This window comes from Osmerus mordax, chromosome 15, assembly GCF_038355195.1.
Source record: "Osmerus mordax isolate fOsmMor3 chromosome 15, fOsmMor3.pri, whole genome shotgun sequence".
Classification (NCBI taxonomy): domain Eukaryota; kingdom Metazoa; phylum Chordata; class Actinopteri; order Osmeriformes; family Osmeridae; genus Osmerus; species Osmerus mordax.
This window is the reverse complement of record NC_090064.1, coordinates 8133192-8149662: the sequence shown is the minus strand read 5'-3', so window position 1 is coordinate 8149662 and position 16471 is coordinate 8133192. Positions and strand designations below refer to the sequence as shown.

Sequence of the window (16471 nt, the reverse complement as noted above, 5' to 3'; positions counted from 1 at the left end):
TTAATTTGTAAATCAATTTAACAAACACATAAACTTGCTTATTCCATTATTCAACACGTCATTCATCTTAACCCCAAATATATGGTGGCTATGGAAGGAAGAAGCCCGGTTTATCAAGCTAGGGGTTTTTGTATTCAATAATATCAATCCTAAGAATCTAGTTTAAATACAAATCAGGATTAGTGTGCCTTATATAATGTAATCCCTAAAAGAGGGCATGGCTAAAATCAAAGCTGCACCCTGCTGTAGTTCATTGGGATATTAGGAGCCCACAGGTTGGGCCTTGTCCAAAACTGAAACACAGGTGCAGCTACAAGCTGCATGTAACGCTTCACACGCCATGAACATACTTCTAGGCTTTCTGCCTTTGGCAGCTGTCAGCAAACATATAGAAATATTGCATACTATGGGACAGTTGTGGCCTTGGGCTCCTATATTGATGACTCCTACAGTATCTGGTGGAACACATTGACATAGAACATTCGTAAGAACCAATGATATTGTGAATTCGATTGAGTTGTTTAAAGTGGACGATTTGTTTTACCAAATGATGTTTCTTTGGATTAACCCACTGTCGTTATTTTAAACTGTCCCCAGTTCAATTCCGCCTGGCTTGTCTGTGCTCCGTTTGTGTATTGTGGGATCCAAGCTTGTGCATTGCCTGCTGGGCATAAGAGGACGGTAAGGGCCTGTGTGATTTACTATTGAGGCAGGAAGAAGCAGAATGATTCCTCTTTCGAAAGGCTCCATCCGTTTTGACAGACCACTGACCCATGAATAAACCCAATGAATAAACCCTATACAGTACTGTATAGGTCTCTGTGTGTTTGAACACGGGCAGGCTGCAGAGGGATCTGCTTTCCCTCTTCATAATTCACTTACTGTCCCTCTGTCACTGGTACGTCATCATTCAGCCCCAGACCTCTTGTAAACATGTAGCTAATTGACATTGTCATAATATTGTCATAACACCATCATAGGAATGGCTTATTCGGCCGTCACGGAGAGGATACCAAACTGACAAAGCACTGACACTTGACATTTAACACTGTAAAGTCCTCTCTTTTTCATGCGTCTCTGTAGAAATAAATTTGTTGCGGGCAGAGGAACACATTCAGTTGGTCAATACCAGGAAATGCATAGCATACTGATTATAACGCATTATATTGCCTCGATAAACATCAGCAATGCATTACAAGTAAAAAAACACTGAACACACCCTCTCCATACTCCCACTTTAAAATCCAGTATGTGTTTCCAAACGGCTATAATTTATTACTGCATGTAAATGACCTAAGTCAGCCAAACAGCATCCAGCTGACAGGCTGGGTTCATCAGCCAGCTGCTGTGTGTTGGTCGCCCTGGAGCTGGCTGTGAAGCCGGGCAGGCACACCTGATCTGGTCTGAGGGGTGGGAGGGAGCCTCAGAGCTGGGTTGTCACCGGACCCTGTGCAGCCAGAGCAGCAATGTGGGGCAGGATGTGTGACCGATGCGTCCGTTCTGGACTTTTTGACGGGGAGGAGGGCTCCGAAGCGGTCTGTGTGGGAAAGTCTGCCGCAGGGTGTCATTTATGATGGATGATACGCTGTAGTCTCACACCCCCCACTTCTGTATTTGGGGAAGATGATTTGAAGGTTATGTACGGAGTAAATGTGTCAAGCTGCAGGGGGGTTGAATGTGTGCCCAGACAGATTTACGTTTCATGCATCCAAAAATAGGAACTACTGTACACTATGTCTCTGCACAACTCCAAGCCCTTCATAGTGGTGTAAACCATTGTCCACAATCTACATACGCTGATGGGTTTAATATATGCTGTACTGCTGGGAAAAAGTCTTGATGCAAAGCAAATCACCCTATGAAAGGCCCTGATGTCTCGATTCAGATTTGCTTCTTGTAAGACGCTGAATGTGACACGTTCAAATGTGTCTTTGTCAATACATTTGCATAAATCCCCCCTGAACAAAGGCTGCATTAGACCCTGAATGACTGTGACTTACAGCACTGACTCATTGAGACCGCTCTATATATATCCTGGGCTGCAGACATCCTAAAACTGGAGCAAAACATGGACGGCTGCTCACCCTCAAAGGAGAACAGAACAGGTCAACATCGCCTTAGCACCTTCCTTAGCTCATTGTCAATCTGATTATGTCACAAACAGACCAAGTATAGCCCAGATCTGTCTTTGTCATGTTCCAGTGCATCAGAGGGGGCTACGTTGTGGACATAGCCTGGGAGATGAAACAGGCAAGATCAAAAGGTTTGATTAACAGGAAGTGGGAGTGTGGGATAGGGCGTGCTCACCTGTCATGCACAGCTCGGATGGTGGAGATATTGGGGTTGCTTTGGCACACGAGAAAAGGGAAAACAATGTGTTTGAAGAGTTCAGAATCCATGCTGAGGATCACGTAGGATTTGGAAACGGCTACAAACGTGGCAGGGGAGACGTTGGCCCCTTGTTCATTCTCTGAGCAGTGTGACATCCAGTTACACTGGTATGTCAGGACTGTGCGACATGTGCAGATGTAGCATAAGGCGGAATACATTTTAGGGATTTATTACTCTTGACTTGCATGTATAAAACCATGTATGCGGTATAGGTAACATAATGCAGCATACTTCATTCTTAAACGTGTAGGCTAATTCTTGTATTTCACTTTTTGTGAAACTTCATGTGTCCACTCTACATTTGCAAGCCATTATGATTCTGATGTGACCATAGATTTAGTGGCTACAAGGGCCTCCTGTACATAAGGGAAGGAGACTCACAAGTTCCTTTCAGAAAGGGAGACATTACACAACACAGCCTTTTTTTATACAACTAACTGATGTCTGTGATTGCAGTTTAAGCCCTATCTTTTATCTTGAGACCATATCATGAACAATTTTCCATGCAAGTCCTGGAAGATTAACTCTGGTCTGCAACAACATAAGGACAACCTCTGTGTGACCTTGCCGTTCGCTGTGGCTCTGTTCCGCTCTGCAGAGATAGTGGTGGTGTCCCTGCAGATGGGGCTGTGTTGATTCTGGGCTCTCCCCTTAAGTGTCTGTTACACAAAAACGGACCAAAGAAAACAAAATGTTGGTGAGAAAAAGGAACGTCCAGTACCAAGGGAACCGAGGAAGCTGGCTTACTTAGAAATCTTACGTGTGTCAGTCAACGTTTCGCTCTATCTCTGAGAGCACCATCACTGGGTTCAAAAGAGGAGGCGAAAAAAAAAGGCGATGATTGTGATCTGGGGAAAGGGTGCAGTAGTTGAAAAAATCCATTTAACATTTGAGATTGGATCTGTAAAGAGGGGAAAAGGAATGAAGGGAGCAACAGAATGGAACCGTTGATGTGTTACATAACTGAAATAGAGGCAAAGGAGGGTGAGACACCAAGGGGAGGGAGTCGGGGACAGAAAGACAGATAAATGGAGAGAAAAAGACAAACTGTGACGCCATGATGGTTAGAGTGAGGGAGAAAGAGGGAGGAAGACAACATTTACTCTAGCCCTTCAAGCCCTTGGCTACTTTGTACTTGGGAGTTTACAGTACAAACCCGACAGCCTGGCAATCTGGGACGTGACCTTGTAGCAACCGTGTTGAAATGTCAACATTCGGACTGTTAGTTATGTGGGATCAACTGGTAACCTGTGTGGAAGGGGCAGATAAAAGTTGGTTGCTTTGTATGAAGCCATTCATTATTTAACATTATAGTGTACCTTGACAATAATAATTCACTAGTGAATACACCATTTTTACAAGTTTCATATTCTGGAAATGGACACATCTTGCATTTCTATCCATGCTTTCTAAAAACCAATTACACTCTGTGATCTTCTGCCAGGTTTGCGTCCTGTGCCCCGTAAACACACTCAACCTTTTACTCCTCCTTGGCACTGTTGCCACCTGGAGGTGGGAGAGGAGGAGCAAGATGTAGAGCGAGTGGCATGAGTTTTTTCATCTCAACATGGTTTGTTCTCATTATTTAGAGGAGCCAAAGGGTGCATCCTTCTTGGTTCCCTCTTGTCTCTGGCTGTAGGAAGGGCCTACGGCGCCAGCTGTGGGTTAAGTAAACTGTTATGGCTCATGGTTTTGCTAACAAATGAATGGGTTTCATATGAAAGACAAGGAATATAAATACAAACATGGACAAAAAAGGTTAACAAATAAACAGATCCTATCTGTTAGTCATTGTGTCAAAAATAGACAGAAATACACAAACATTACGCATTCTGCTCCTCCTTTTGTGCCATATATTGTAGGTACAATGACAAGATGAGAAAGGTGTATCTCAAATGCTTTGTTTTACATACAAGTGGGTATTTCCAGTTTTTATCATAATGTCATATTAAAAGAAAATTTATAAAGAGGCACATATCATCCTCCACTTGTTGAGAAGGAAGAGGAAGTTGGTGTGAAAAAAGCAAACAGTTGCGGACCCCTGCTACAGTCCGGCCAGGGAAACACAAAGTAGCTTGAATTAGCTTTGTCCTTCTATAGGAAACCCTGCTGGGGTTTAATCACAGCTAATCTAATTATAGCTCAAATCCATACACACATGAAACAAACACACACACACTCAGGCACTGTATTTCAGTGTCTAGGCTTGCTGAGCCAGGGGAAGGAAATGTTTACTTACAGACAATCAGCTGATGGCTAGCTACACATTTCCTGTTCTGATGACCCTCACGACACTGAGCCTCATGGAGGACAGTTTAAAACCCAGTGTCAACCTGTACAGTCTGAATGAAATGAACCATTCATTTCTGAGTGTGAGCTATTGATACTTGTCATGGGTGCATAGGCCTTTGAAAATGGATATCCTGCTAGAGAAAGAATTAGACAAAGCCTTAAAGAAATTTCACCCAAATACCCTACCAACTTTATATCTTTCAACAGTGTCTAAGTTTTGGCAGGGCTTGCCGATTCACGTGGATGACTGCCTCCTAGGTCAAATATGTTTGAGACACCCCAACAATTAATGTTCTATCTGGTCAGTATAGACAGGGATCTTAAAATATAAGAAATACACGTTTGTATTAAGAATTATGAAGATTAAATATGTGAATGCTTCTTATCAATCATATTCAAACTCATTAAAAACATTAATACTTACTATTGCAAAGATCATGACTGCTTATGGTCAATTAGTATCCCCATTGAACAGGTTTCTACCTCGTCAAGCTCTTGGCATGATCCACAATTAAAAGGACGCTTCTGCCATCTTGTGTGTGGAAAGTGCACTGGAGAGCAGCTCGACGGCTGTATGAAGGCGGAACGAAATTGACGAACAAATGTTCTATTGGTCAACATCCGATGATTGACTTGATGACACCCTATTATGTAGCAATTACGTTTAAATACGTTTCCGTGTTTTGAATCTCCCAGCGATCCCAATTTTTGGGCACACCTTGGAAGTGCCTTCAAAATATATATATATATATATTTACAAGACAAGAGGATCTTACGCTATTGTCATCTGAAATGCAATCTTTGAGGTGAGATAAAACAACCACCTTACAAGTGTGTCAGTATCCTATGAGATCATTCTGGAGTTGTTATAAGATCTACAAGTACAAGACGAAATATTGCACAACTGGTGGTTTTCATTTCAGGGAAGTAAAGTCATATCAATATTTCGTCTTGTACTTGTAGATCTTGTAGGTCTGTTTTGTATAACATTATTGTCTCTCTCGCTAAAAGAACCAGCTAGATCACTTCTCACTTGTTTATAGTCTACTTAACTCCTGCAAATTGACCACCAATTGGAAATTAAATCATTTTACTCAATTCATTAGAAACATTTTTCGGAGGACATGGTCCTCAGATGCGCGACTCGATGATAAAACAGTTGTCATCACTGGAGCCAATACTGGCATCGGCAAAGAGACAGCTCTGGATCTGGCAAAGAGAGGTAGGCTATGCTTTTGCGACACCGAGATAAAGCGTTTTATTGTGTTTATCCACCGTCTTTCCTTTTCTCACATGTCCTCCAAGATTGCCCTATCCTCGCAGGTTTCTTTTTATGCTCTCTCTGCTTTAATAAATGTTGGGAAAATTGTATTTAATCATAGTATAGCATGTTAGTTATTGGTCCTCAGCTTAAATTTACCCCATGATGACAAACCTGTTAATGTCCGGGACGTCTATGTTTATACCATCCAGTGACACTAGGTGGAACCATACATTCAGTTTAGATTCAGATTTCAAGAATACCTTTTTATTTGACTTTTTAACAGGAGCCAGAATCATCATGGCTTGCAGAGATATGGAGAAAGCAGAGTCTGCACTGAAAGAAGTTGTAGAAGGCTCCGGCAATAAAAACGTTGTTATCCTAAAGCTTGATTTGTCAGACACCAAGTCGATCAAGGAGTTTGCAGAGGTCATCAACAGGGGTAGGAGCATAATCACATGACATTTCTGTACATTAGGATTTTCTGACCCCTCCATAGACACCATAAGTTTAAGTGGAGATGATTGCACACCACATTGTTTTTATACTGGACTCTCCTCTGATCTTTCTGCAGAGGAAAGCAAACTGAACATCCTTATAAACAATGCTGGAGTAATGGTTTGTCCCTATGGGAAAACAGCAGATGGCTTTGAGATGCAGATCGGTGTCAACCACATGGGTGTGTACAAGCATGTATTACCAGGGCAAGGCATTGCCAGGGATGTGTGTTATAGGCCACTGTTGATGATTTACCTTGATCATGCCATCTGAAATGTTGAGCGACCCAAATTGATAATGAAAAAAATGAGGAAGTACGAATTCAAGCATTACTTCAGAGTACAAAGTTAATAAAATAATGGACTTGAGTTTGTTAATAAAATAATACATAACATAGGTAAGTTACAGAAATGCAAGGCCTGTTCAAGGTTGAGGAAAGAAGTCCGCCCTTAATCATTAAACACAATTCATGACATGTCTTATCTTTACTCTCAGTGATAATGTACCCATTCACCATTAACTATTTTCAGGAAGTTAATTTACTTCCTGGTCCTGTTTCTATAACAAGGATAAAATGGCACAGAATAACTAGAGTTAAGTAGATTGGGCCTCATTCACCAATATCTTCCTAAGTACATTTTTACATTTGTTCTTAAGAAAGTTCCTAAGAAAAGTCTACGTGTGATTCATGACGTGTTCCTAAACAGCAGAATTGTTCGCAGGTGTGGTCTTAGAATGATTAATCCCAATATGTCGTAAATTGAAAGCTCGTGCCCCGTTGCTCCTATTTAGCATAGGTAAACGCCCCGTTAATTCCGATAAAAGGGCATGTGGCCTCTACAAAAGATAGAAAAACTTTTGTAATTCTGAAGTGGAGGTACAGCTGCAAGAAGTTAGCGACAAACGACACATCATATTTATAAGCGTCAGCGGTGGATACAAAGCAGTAAATAAAACCGATGCATGAAATGCAATTACTCATGCAGTGAACGCTGTATCTGGAGAAGGGCGCAGAAATAATGAAGTGAAAAATAAATGGTTTTATCTGAAATCTGGTTCAAAAAAAACATTTCAAAACATAGAAGACAGATGACTGTTACAAATATCCATGAGGACTGCTCTTGGTAGCCTAAAGCGTCCCAACAGGTACTCGTCACTCTCTGCAAATGAATCGGTATGGTCACAGCAGATGCGTCCCCTCAGGTCACGATATGCAAAGTTTTGCAGCAGCAATAAATACGTCATTGTGTGGTGTAGTCCTAGTGTGCGGAATAGGTCTACTTTGGGCCTATAAATACCGTGATAGGTCACTTATTATTGGATGGCAAGGTTTCCCGTTAACATAATTGATGTCAATTGAAGGCAAAGCAAGGCTAGTTTATTTATATAGGCCTAGCACAATTCATACACAATGGCAATTCAAAGTGCTTTACAAATCAGCAGAAGTGTGAATGTATTCAAACAAACATAATTATGTGTAAAATAATGAAAATGATTAGTTGCAAAATTATAAAGGAGAGAAATATTCAGTTTTAAATAAGTACGGACGAAAACGGTATATCTACTTATTTTGCGCAAACATGTCAGCTCTCAATTGTGTGCAAGAGTGCTCTTGGGTGTGTGTAAATTCTGTTCTTACCTAAGAACAAATTCCCAAATAAGAAAGCATTGGTGAATGCCAGAATTTTTGTTCTTAAGAACATTTGGTGAATGAGGCCCATTGTTATTTGTGTTTTTGTGTGGACCCCAGGAATACTAGCAAACACTTTGTGGAAGGTAATGGGGATCAAAAAAAAGAAAGGAATACATAAATACATAAAATTAAGAAGGGAGACAAATACACGGTCAGTTAATTCACCTCACAGGGTCTTGTCATACCATCATTTTAGGTCACTTCCTCTTGACGTACTTACTGATTGACCTGATCAAGAGATCAGCCCCATCCAGGATCATCAACGTGTCTTCCATGGCCCACAGCTTGGGCACCATCAACCTAGACGACATCAACAGTGAGAAGGGCTACAACAAGAACAAGGCCTACAGCCAGAGCAAACTGGCCAACATCCTCTTCACTCACCTACTGGCCAAGAGGCTAGAAGGTCATCTTTATCTCTCCTTCATTTGGTTAATGTCCAGGACTACTGCAGCAGTCTATTTACCCTTGAGCTCCTAAAACATTAATGCTTTGTGTGGTGTAGCTGCAAAATTATACAGTGTTGTACTTGACATATGATGTTGTTGTTGCACAGTGTCTGGTCAAATAGAGATTGTTATTTAGCACCAATCATTGTAACACTGTGAGAACGGTTAACTTCTAATCACTGACTTTCTACTTTACTTACTACATGCAGTTTGTACCCCACGTTGGCTAATGGCAAGTGGCATAGTGAATGAATACTTATTAATGTATAGTACTGTATGATGGAGCTTAACATTCCCTCCCCCCCTAGGTACCGGTGTGACTGCCTACTCCCTCCACCCTGGAGTGGTCCAAACTGACCTGTGGCGACACCTCAACCCTGCACAGCAGGCTGTCATGAAGATGGTCAGCCCATTCACCAAGAACTCAGTCCAGGGAGCTCAGACAACCATCTACTGCGCTGTGGACCCTGGACTGGAGACCAAGAGTGGTGGATATTACAGGTGAGCTCAGGTTTGGTTGGTTTGTTTGTTGCTCAGAACATGGAGATAATAATATTTATATAATAATAACAGTATTTATTATTTTGTCTAGTAGAGCCTATACATTTGCCCTGTTGATGCTGTAGTTACTGGAATACTGTGAGGCCTCATGTTGTGTGTTGTCTGTGTTTGCTCACAGTGACTGTGCACCTGCCACCTGCTCCAGGGCTGCCACAGACGACAGCGTGGCTCAGAAACTGTGGGATCTCAGCTGTCAGATGCTCTCCATATCCTGGGATTGATGTCTGTCGACGTCATCCAACTGCTACCTTTTGAAATATGGTTCAAGTTTACACAAAAGGACTAAGTGGAGATTCCACATACAATTATAGCATTTATTAGTTTTTGAATTCCATCCTCATCATGCAATCGTATATGATTTTATGGTAGATTATGATCCAAGTTGTTTTGCGCAGTGTTAACTAATGTATTGTTGTTTCATTCTGAAGTGCCATGCCTGAAAGTAGCTTCTTGTATTTTCTATGTGTCTGAAGTATGTATATACATTCCTTGGGGAGGATCAATGATGCAATTAGTGTTTTTTGGACAGGTCTGGCAAAATGATGTAAGGGGTTATACTTATTGTATAATCCATATATTATTCAATAATCATTTATTACATCAAAGCAAATATGTATTTTATATTGAGTTGTACTAAACCACCACTCATGACAATATTGCAATTATTATAAATATTTGCATAATATTTTGTGCAGAAATGAAATACAAATGAAAAACTTATATTTTTTGCACCCTAATCCCAGGCTTTGAACTTTGTTCTGTAGTTGGTTGGGAATGAGTACAGAACATTTTCCACAGGTGTAACATTGAGCAGCTTACTCTCACAAACCAAAGATTATTGTTCCTGTAGACGAGTACATATATACTGTATGTAATAACAATATACATTTGCTTGGGACCTGGCGAGTTATTGCTCTTAACCTTCATCAATAAATGTATTCTTATTTATTTATAAATGTATTGTGGGTGATTTGTCTGTTCGGTGACATCACTGTTCACTGTTGCATCTGTTGCAGATTTTATTATTCCACATAATATTAATAGTTCAACTATTACTGTAGAGAGCACTTCTCAGGAGGCTTATCTTGTTGCCACAGACAGTAATAGCACACTGTATAACAGGGGCTGCTATCACACCTGAAGGGAAGCCAGAGCAGGCAAGTTGTTCATTTCGAACCACACCTTAATGTCTTATAGAGAAGTTACTTTAACAAGAAAATGCCCGAATGCAATACAAACTGCATTGAAAAGCCCTTATCAGAGGGTTTTGGAAAACTGGGCAACTTTGTTGGAAGGCATCACTGGTGGTTTTTTATTATTCCTCTGTTCGTCTCAGCTGGTCTCGGAGGAGGATTCTACTTCCTCAAAGACAGAGAGGCAAATGGAATTGAAGAGCAGTTTACACCCGTGAATGGACTTGCTAAAGACGAGAGAGTCATTGTCGAAACTAACTTCCCAACTAATGACAGCGAATTCTCTCGCTTGAGACTGTATACTGAAGGGACTTTTGCCTCTCTGATTTTGAGTGACACAGTAAATGTGCTCTCAAACAACGTTTTTGCAAAGATTGTTGAAATGGACCAACTTGTTAAGGATATTAAAGCAGCAACAATTGGCTTCAATGACATTTGTGCTATGATTGCTGGAGAATGTATGACAAATTCAATTTTTGACATTGTTAAAACTGCTGACGCTGAGAGCACACCCATTACGTACCCATTTAATGGTAGTATTTTCACTGCCTCTGAGATTGGTGGTGTGAAACTTAAACCAGGGTCAGAGCTAATTGAGAGTGCAAAAGCTATCAGGCTATTTTATTTCTTAAATGATGTGAACCAGACTGTAAATACAATGTGGCTGACAGAGTTCATCAACAACATTTCAAAGATTGAAGATAACGAGGTAAGAACTTTTAAGATTGTACAAATTTAGTAACAGTACATTCAAATAAAACAGCGCTGCAATAGTAACGTACAATACAAAATCTGTTTTTCATATGAACTTTGAACATATATTTGTTTCTTTCAAATAGACTTGGAATATTGCCAGTCTGGCTAGCTCACAAATTGTAACTTTTGAAGTTGGCGAGTGAAATCTTTTCCAAATTTGTTCTGAGAAGTTGTTTTAAAAAAGTGCGTGGGATGAACCAGTAATGTGTTATCTCTCTTTGACTTGTAGATGTCAGTTTCTTATTTCACTTCACTATCAAGGGAAGAGGAATTTGAAAAGAGCACAGACTCCATCATCCCTTTGTTCTCAGTGACGTATACCATCGCCATTACTTTCTCTATCGTGTCATGTATGAGGTATGTCCTGTCTTCATTCTACCTCACATACACTTTATAATCACTCTTACTTATCTATATAATGAAAATATTATAGAAGATTCAAAAGCTTGAAGCAGTTTTAAAGAGCTGTTATCTGCTCTACTTACTATTTACAGTATTGATTGATGGACGACCTCTTAGCCAGGGGCGTTGTTGGACATAAAGCTCTACTGGGGCACAGGCCCATATTCATATCCCTTTTTTTCTTCCAAGCGTGCTGCGCACAATGCACTACTCGGCTATAGAAACTCACCTTGCTTAACCCACTATACAACAGTTCACGGACGCAAGTTTGATATCAGCTTTGGCAGGGACATCAATAGTTAATGCGAGAACACAATTTTTTTTCGCATTAATTGGATTTTTTTTTGAGCTTCATGTTATATTGTTCTTATGTTTTAGTCAAAATAAGATGATCGGTAGGCCGATCATTTAGAAACTTTCTTTAGTTTTGTAATGTTTTCTTAGCCTACCTCAATTCTGACTTGCGTGCCAAGTCCGACACCTGGGGCCTCATGTATAAAAGATTGCGCAGCTTTCATACCAGAAGATGGCGTACGGCCAAAACCTGAAAAGTACCTACGCACAGAAATATTCACATGCATAAAACCGGTCGTACGCCAGGTCCTGCGCACCTTTCCTTTATAAATCACAATCAACATGAGATTGACCGCACCTGAACGAGCCACTGACCCCGCCTTGCCTCCTCCCATAAATGAATATGCAGATGGCCTATAAATGCACTCCTGAGGTCATTTCTTTGCTTAAATAAAAATGTAGCTAAATATAAAGTGCATATAAAGTGCACAAATAAAATTATTATTATAGGGCCGTAAATAATGTGGGTTCGGCGAACCGGACCATGGCAGAAATTAAGAAGAAATGGTCCGATGTAAAACTCGAAATTAAGAAACGAGTGGTGGCGCATCGTAACAGCATGGCAGCTATAGGGTTAGCGTGACATTTCCTGAGTGATTTTGTCATTCGTTTGACACCCTCAAGTTTAACAGAAGTTAGTAGTAGAAGTGGTGGCGGATTAAACGGTATAAAGCATTTCTCGTTTGGGTTTCGGCATTTTGATGTGATCATCCACATTAATGATTAAACTTTTATTTTTTTGTTTTTTGAATAGTCAACGTCATAGACGTATGACAGGAACTGTAGTGGAAACTTTAATTTGTAATGTTTGGTGAGTTTAGGCACTTTTCAGTTAGAATTCGCCACGTTACAGAGCCAGACAAGACTTTACGGACGGCCCGCACATTCTTGGGTCTGCTCAAAAGTTTCCGTGACGGCCTGCACATTGTCACGTCAAGTACATTTTTATACATAACACCGTGTGCGTGAAAACCAGCGTACGCAAGCTTTTGTGCGTACGCAATGTTTATACATGAGGCCCCTGGGCTCGGTGTGCTTGCTGCAGTGGCTATTTGGTAAGCTCGCTAACATGGAATTCTGCGTGCATAGGTTTGTGTTTTCGGTTAAACTGCTTTGATTTTACAAGCGTTGATTGGGATTCTGAGTTTATTTTTCAGGGATTATCAATGTAAATGAATGCACTGACTAATAAAGTAAATTGTTAAAACTCGAACTTTAGATTTTGCTGGGGCACAGCAGATTTATACTGGGGCACATGCCCCAGTAAAAAGGGTCTAACAACGCCCCTGCTCTTAGCTAAAGAGAAGTGTGTTGTTTCTAGGTTGGACTGTGTGAGGAATAAGGTGTGGGTGGCCACCTTCGGTGTCCTCTCAGCAGGCTTGGCAGTGGTGTCCAGTTTTGGATTTTTGCTCTACTGTGGGATGCCCTTCGCTACGACTGTGGCAACGGCTCCGTTTTTGATTCTGGGTAAGTTTACAGACTGTGCTTGTGACACACCAAACGAGTTAAGAGAGATCCTGTACTCTGTTACAATGCAACAATCTTAAAAGACAGGGTGTATGTAGATTACATGCTGGAAAAATTTGCATACTGTATTTTCTTTTCTTTAGGAATCGGTGTTGATGATATGTTCATCATGATTTCTTGCTGGCAGAAGTCTCAAGTTAACCACAAAGTAGAGGACCGTATGGCAGAGACGTACAAAGATGCAGCAGTTTCCATCACCATCACAACACTGACCGACGCCTTGGCTTTCTATATTGGTCTCTTAACTCCCTTTGCTTCTGTGCAGTCTTTCTGTATGTATACTGGCACTGCAGTTGTATTCTGTTACTTGTACAACATCACTTTCTTTGGTGCGTTCTTAGCAATGAACGGACGCAGAGAGGAAAGCAACAGGCACTGGCTGACTTGCATGAAGGTACCAGAACCCAGCTCTGCCAAGTACAACACATGTAGTGAAGGGGGCTACTATGATAAAGACTCAGGGAAGGAAGAACCAATGCCAATCAACAACTTTTTCAAGAACTATTATGGGCCATTTCTGACAAAGAAGTTGACCAAGGGGTTTGTAATGCTCCTCTATGCTGGGTATTTGGCTGCAAGCATTTATGGCTGCTTCCAAATGAAAGAGGGCATAGATCTGAAACAATTAGCAACTGATAACTCATATGTGGGTAGCTATTATGATGACGAGGAAAATTACTTCTTAGAATTTGGCCCAAATGTGATGGTTGTTGTGACAGACCCAGTCTTCCAATACTGGGACGCTAATTACCGGAACAGGCTTGATGATTGTCTTCACAAGTTTGAGGATCTAACCATTGATAATCGACCATTGGTCGCCACAAATATGACTATATCTTGGCTAAATCAATATCTGATATATGGAAATGCAACAAGTTTGGATCTTAATGACAAAAAAATCTTCATTGATAATTTAACTGATTTTTTCAATCTTTCACCTGCCACACAAGCTTTTAGACAGGATGTGAACTTTTCAGTGGCTGAAGGGCATATTTATGCCTCCAGAATGTTCGTCCAGACAGTTGATATTCTGACCGCCATTGATGAAAAGGACATGCTGAATGAGTTCAGAAACACAGCTGAAGCCTGTCCTGAGGCCTTGGTTGTCTACCACCCTGCTTTCATTTTCTTTGATCAATATGCAGTCATTGTTAGTAACACCATCCAAAACATTGTTGTGGCCACTGTTGCTATGCTGGTCATCTCTCTTCTGCTAATTCCCAGTCCCATATGTTCCCTATGGGTGACCTTTGCCATTGCTTCGGTCATAGTTGGAGTTGCTGGTTTCATGGCTTTATGGGATGTTAACCTAGACTCTGTCTCCATGATCAATCTTGTCATCTGCATCGGGTTCTCAGTGGACTTCTCTGCTCACATTTCTTATGCCTTTGTCACAAGCAAACAGCCCACAGCTGACGAGAAATTAATAGAGGCTGTTTTTATGTTGGGGTATCCTATCATTCAGGGGGCTCTGTCTACTATTTTAGGAGTAGTGGTTCTGTCTGCATCTGAGAGCTACATCTTCAGAACCTTCTTTAAAATAATGTTCTTGGTCATTTTGTTTGGGGCTTTACATGGTGTGACTTTTATACCAGTGTTTCTAAGCTTCTTTGGAAAATGTAGCATTCAAATCAGTGATGAAAAGAAGGACATTGATCAGTTTGATGCATCCAAGCCACCAGTTAGGGATGCAAATCAGAGGAGTAACAGTAGATCCAGTCCTAATTTAAATGTTCCAAAGTATACCACTCATGAAAAAGTGAAAAACGCATCTGAAACTGATGGAGAAACTGAAGAGGGAAACAGTTCAATAAGACAAATAAAATAAACATTTAAAATGTAAATTCCAGTAGCTGTATAAGTCATGGGATAGATTATGTGGCATGTGCAACTGATCATGACTAACACACATTACAAGGTATGTGCAGAATCCCTGCTGGACAAAAAAAGGATTTAGTTTTTGGATTTAAAAGATAAAACCGTCGTCTGTCTTTGTATTAGAGGCAATATTTTAAACTATTTAACGCAATAGTTTCAACTTGAACTCATTATTTAAGTGTACTACGCTATTTTTATAAATAATTATGCAAAAGCTTCATGTACTGTATACTTTTTATGTTTATTATCCATTCTTGTCTGATGACTCAATTAAATGTACAAAAAACGATGTATTTCTTGCTTCTTTATCCTCAAATATGCAGTTTGGAATGGTATATATTCATGGTTTTATATAATATTTTTAGATGGATGTATTCAGGTCTGTTCAAATGGTAAAATACAATTTCATATTTTCTATCAATTTCTTATACGATTTGATTATTTGTTTTTAAATGACAGACTTTAGGACTTTAAACACTGCCTAACTCAGCATCAATGAGATGCAATCCCTTATATTGACTACTTTCTAATAGTTGGTGTTATAAATCTATGCCTATAACGGAGGGATTCTGACCTCCCCCACCGCTCTGAGACACTCAGAGACTGGTGAAAGGGGCATGGAGTGATGAGTGCGAGCAAAGACAGAGCCAGTTGGTATCGTTGAAGTAACTAGGGCTTTTATTTGCTGCCACGGTTCAGTATATAAGAATGATAATAATAACAAGTAGGGACAAGGGGAGGGCTGGACAGGACCAAAGGAAAGAAATCAACATAAAGTTCCCACCCCTAACCTACGCTACTTCCCAAAAGCTAAACACAAAGCAAAACTAACACAGGAATGAGGTGCCCTAACCAAAAGTACAGGACTGGTCTGCACAGGTCTAGCTAGTGTATTTAGAAGAAGAATAATCCCTACGGGTGATGACGATTTGTCATCTTTGTCTGGACTGGCAAAAGAGACTGGTGTGCCAGTTCACATGCGTTACCATCTCATGCACATAGTCATACACATTCTTTGGCACATTTGTAGGTGATTTAAACGAAAGGATATTTTCCTTTAGTATTTTCAACGGACCCCTTGGGGTATGTCCGAACACTAGATTGGCAGGACTGAAACCCAAAGATTCTCGTACTGTCTCCCTAACTGCAAACACTACATATGGTACTCCCTCGTCCCAAACGACTCCCGTTTCCAGACAATACTTGCGCAGCATCG

General features: G+C 40.6%; 2 protein-coding genes across 3 annotated transcripts; both read left to right on the top strand.

Moving 5' to 3' along the window:
• The first annotated feature begins 5394 nt into the window (after nt 1-5394).
• LOC136957499 (retinol dehydrogenase 12-like) lies at nt 5395-10101 on the top strand. 2 transcript variants are annotated; one of them, XM_067251460.1, is made up of 7 exons: nt 5395-5489; nt 5790-5905; nt 6231-6386; nt 6519-6623; nt 8332-8541; nt 8893-9085; nt 9264-10101. In XM_067251460.1, exons 1-7 carry the CDS (start codon nt 5476-5478, stop codon nt 9364-9366), a joined length of 897 nt encoding a protein of 298 aa, XP_067107561.1. In that variant the 5' UTR covers nt 5395-5475; the 3' UTR covers nt 9367-10101. The 2 variants fall into 2 exon arrangements, with proteins under 2 accessions (XP_067107561.1, XP_067107562.1); XM_067251461.1 differs by lacking the exon at nt 5790-5905 and having other exon boundaries at nt 5402-5489.
• A 259-nt stretch (nt 10102-10360) lies between these two features.
• On the top strand, nt 10361-15495 carry LOC136957801 (patched domain-containing protein 3-like). Its single transcript, XM_067251993.1, has 4 exons — nt 10361-11047; nt 11324-11451; nt 13172-13317; nt 13461-15495. Exons 1-4 carry the CDS (start codon nt 10364-10366, stop codon nt 15203-15205), a joined length of 2703 nt encoding a protein of 900 aa, XP_067108094.1. The 5' UTR covers nt 10361-10363; the 3' UTR covers nt 15206-15495.
• The last annotated feature ends 976 nt before the right edge of the window (nt 15496-16471 follow it).

Excerpts from the sequence above, each read along its gene's own strand:
- LOC136957499 (XM_067251460.1), top strand. Across the intron at positions 5,906-6,230 it reads TCTGGATCTGGCAAAGAGAG|GAGCCAGAATCATCATGGCT; the intron begins GTAGGCTATGCT and ends ACTTTTTAACAG. Across the intron at positions 9,086-9,263 it reads AAGAGTGGTGGATATTACAG|TGACTGTGCACCTGCCACCT; the intron begins GTGAGCTCAGGT and ends GTTTGCTCACAG.
- LOC136957801 (XM_067251993.1), top strand. The coding sequence starts at position 10,364 with ATGCCCGAATGCAATACAAACTGCATTGAAAAGCCCTTATCAGAGGGT. Across the intron at positions 11,452-13,171 it reads TCTATCGTGTCATGTATGAG|GTTGGACTGTGTGAGGAATA; the intron begins GTATGTCCTGTC and ends TGTTGTTTCTAG. Across the intron at positions 13,318-13,460 it reads GGCTCCGTTTTTGATTCTGG|GAATCGGTGTTGATGATATG; the intron begins GTAAGTTTACAG and ends TCTTTTCTTTAG.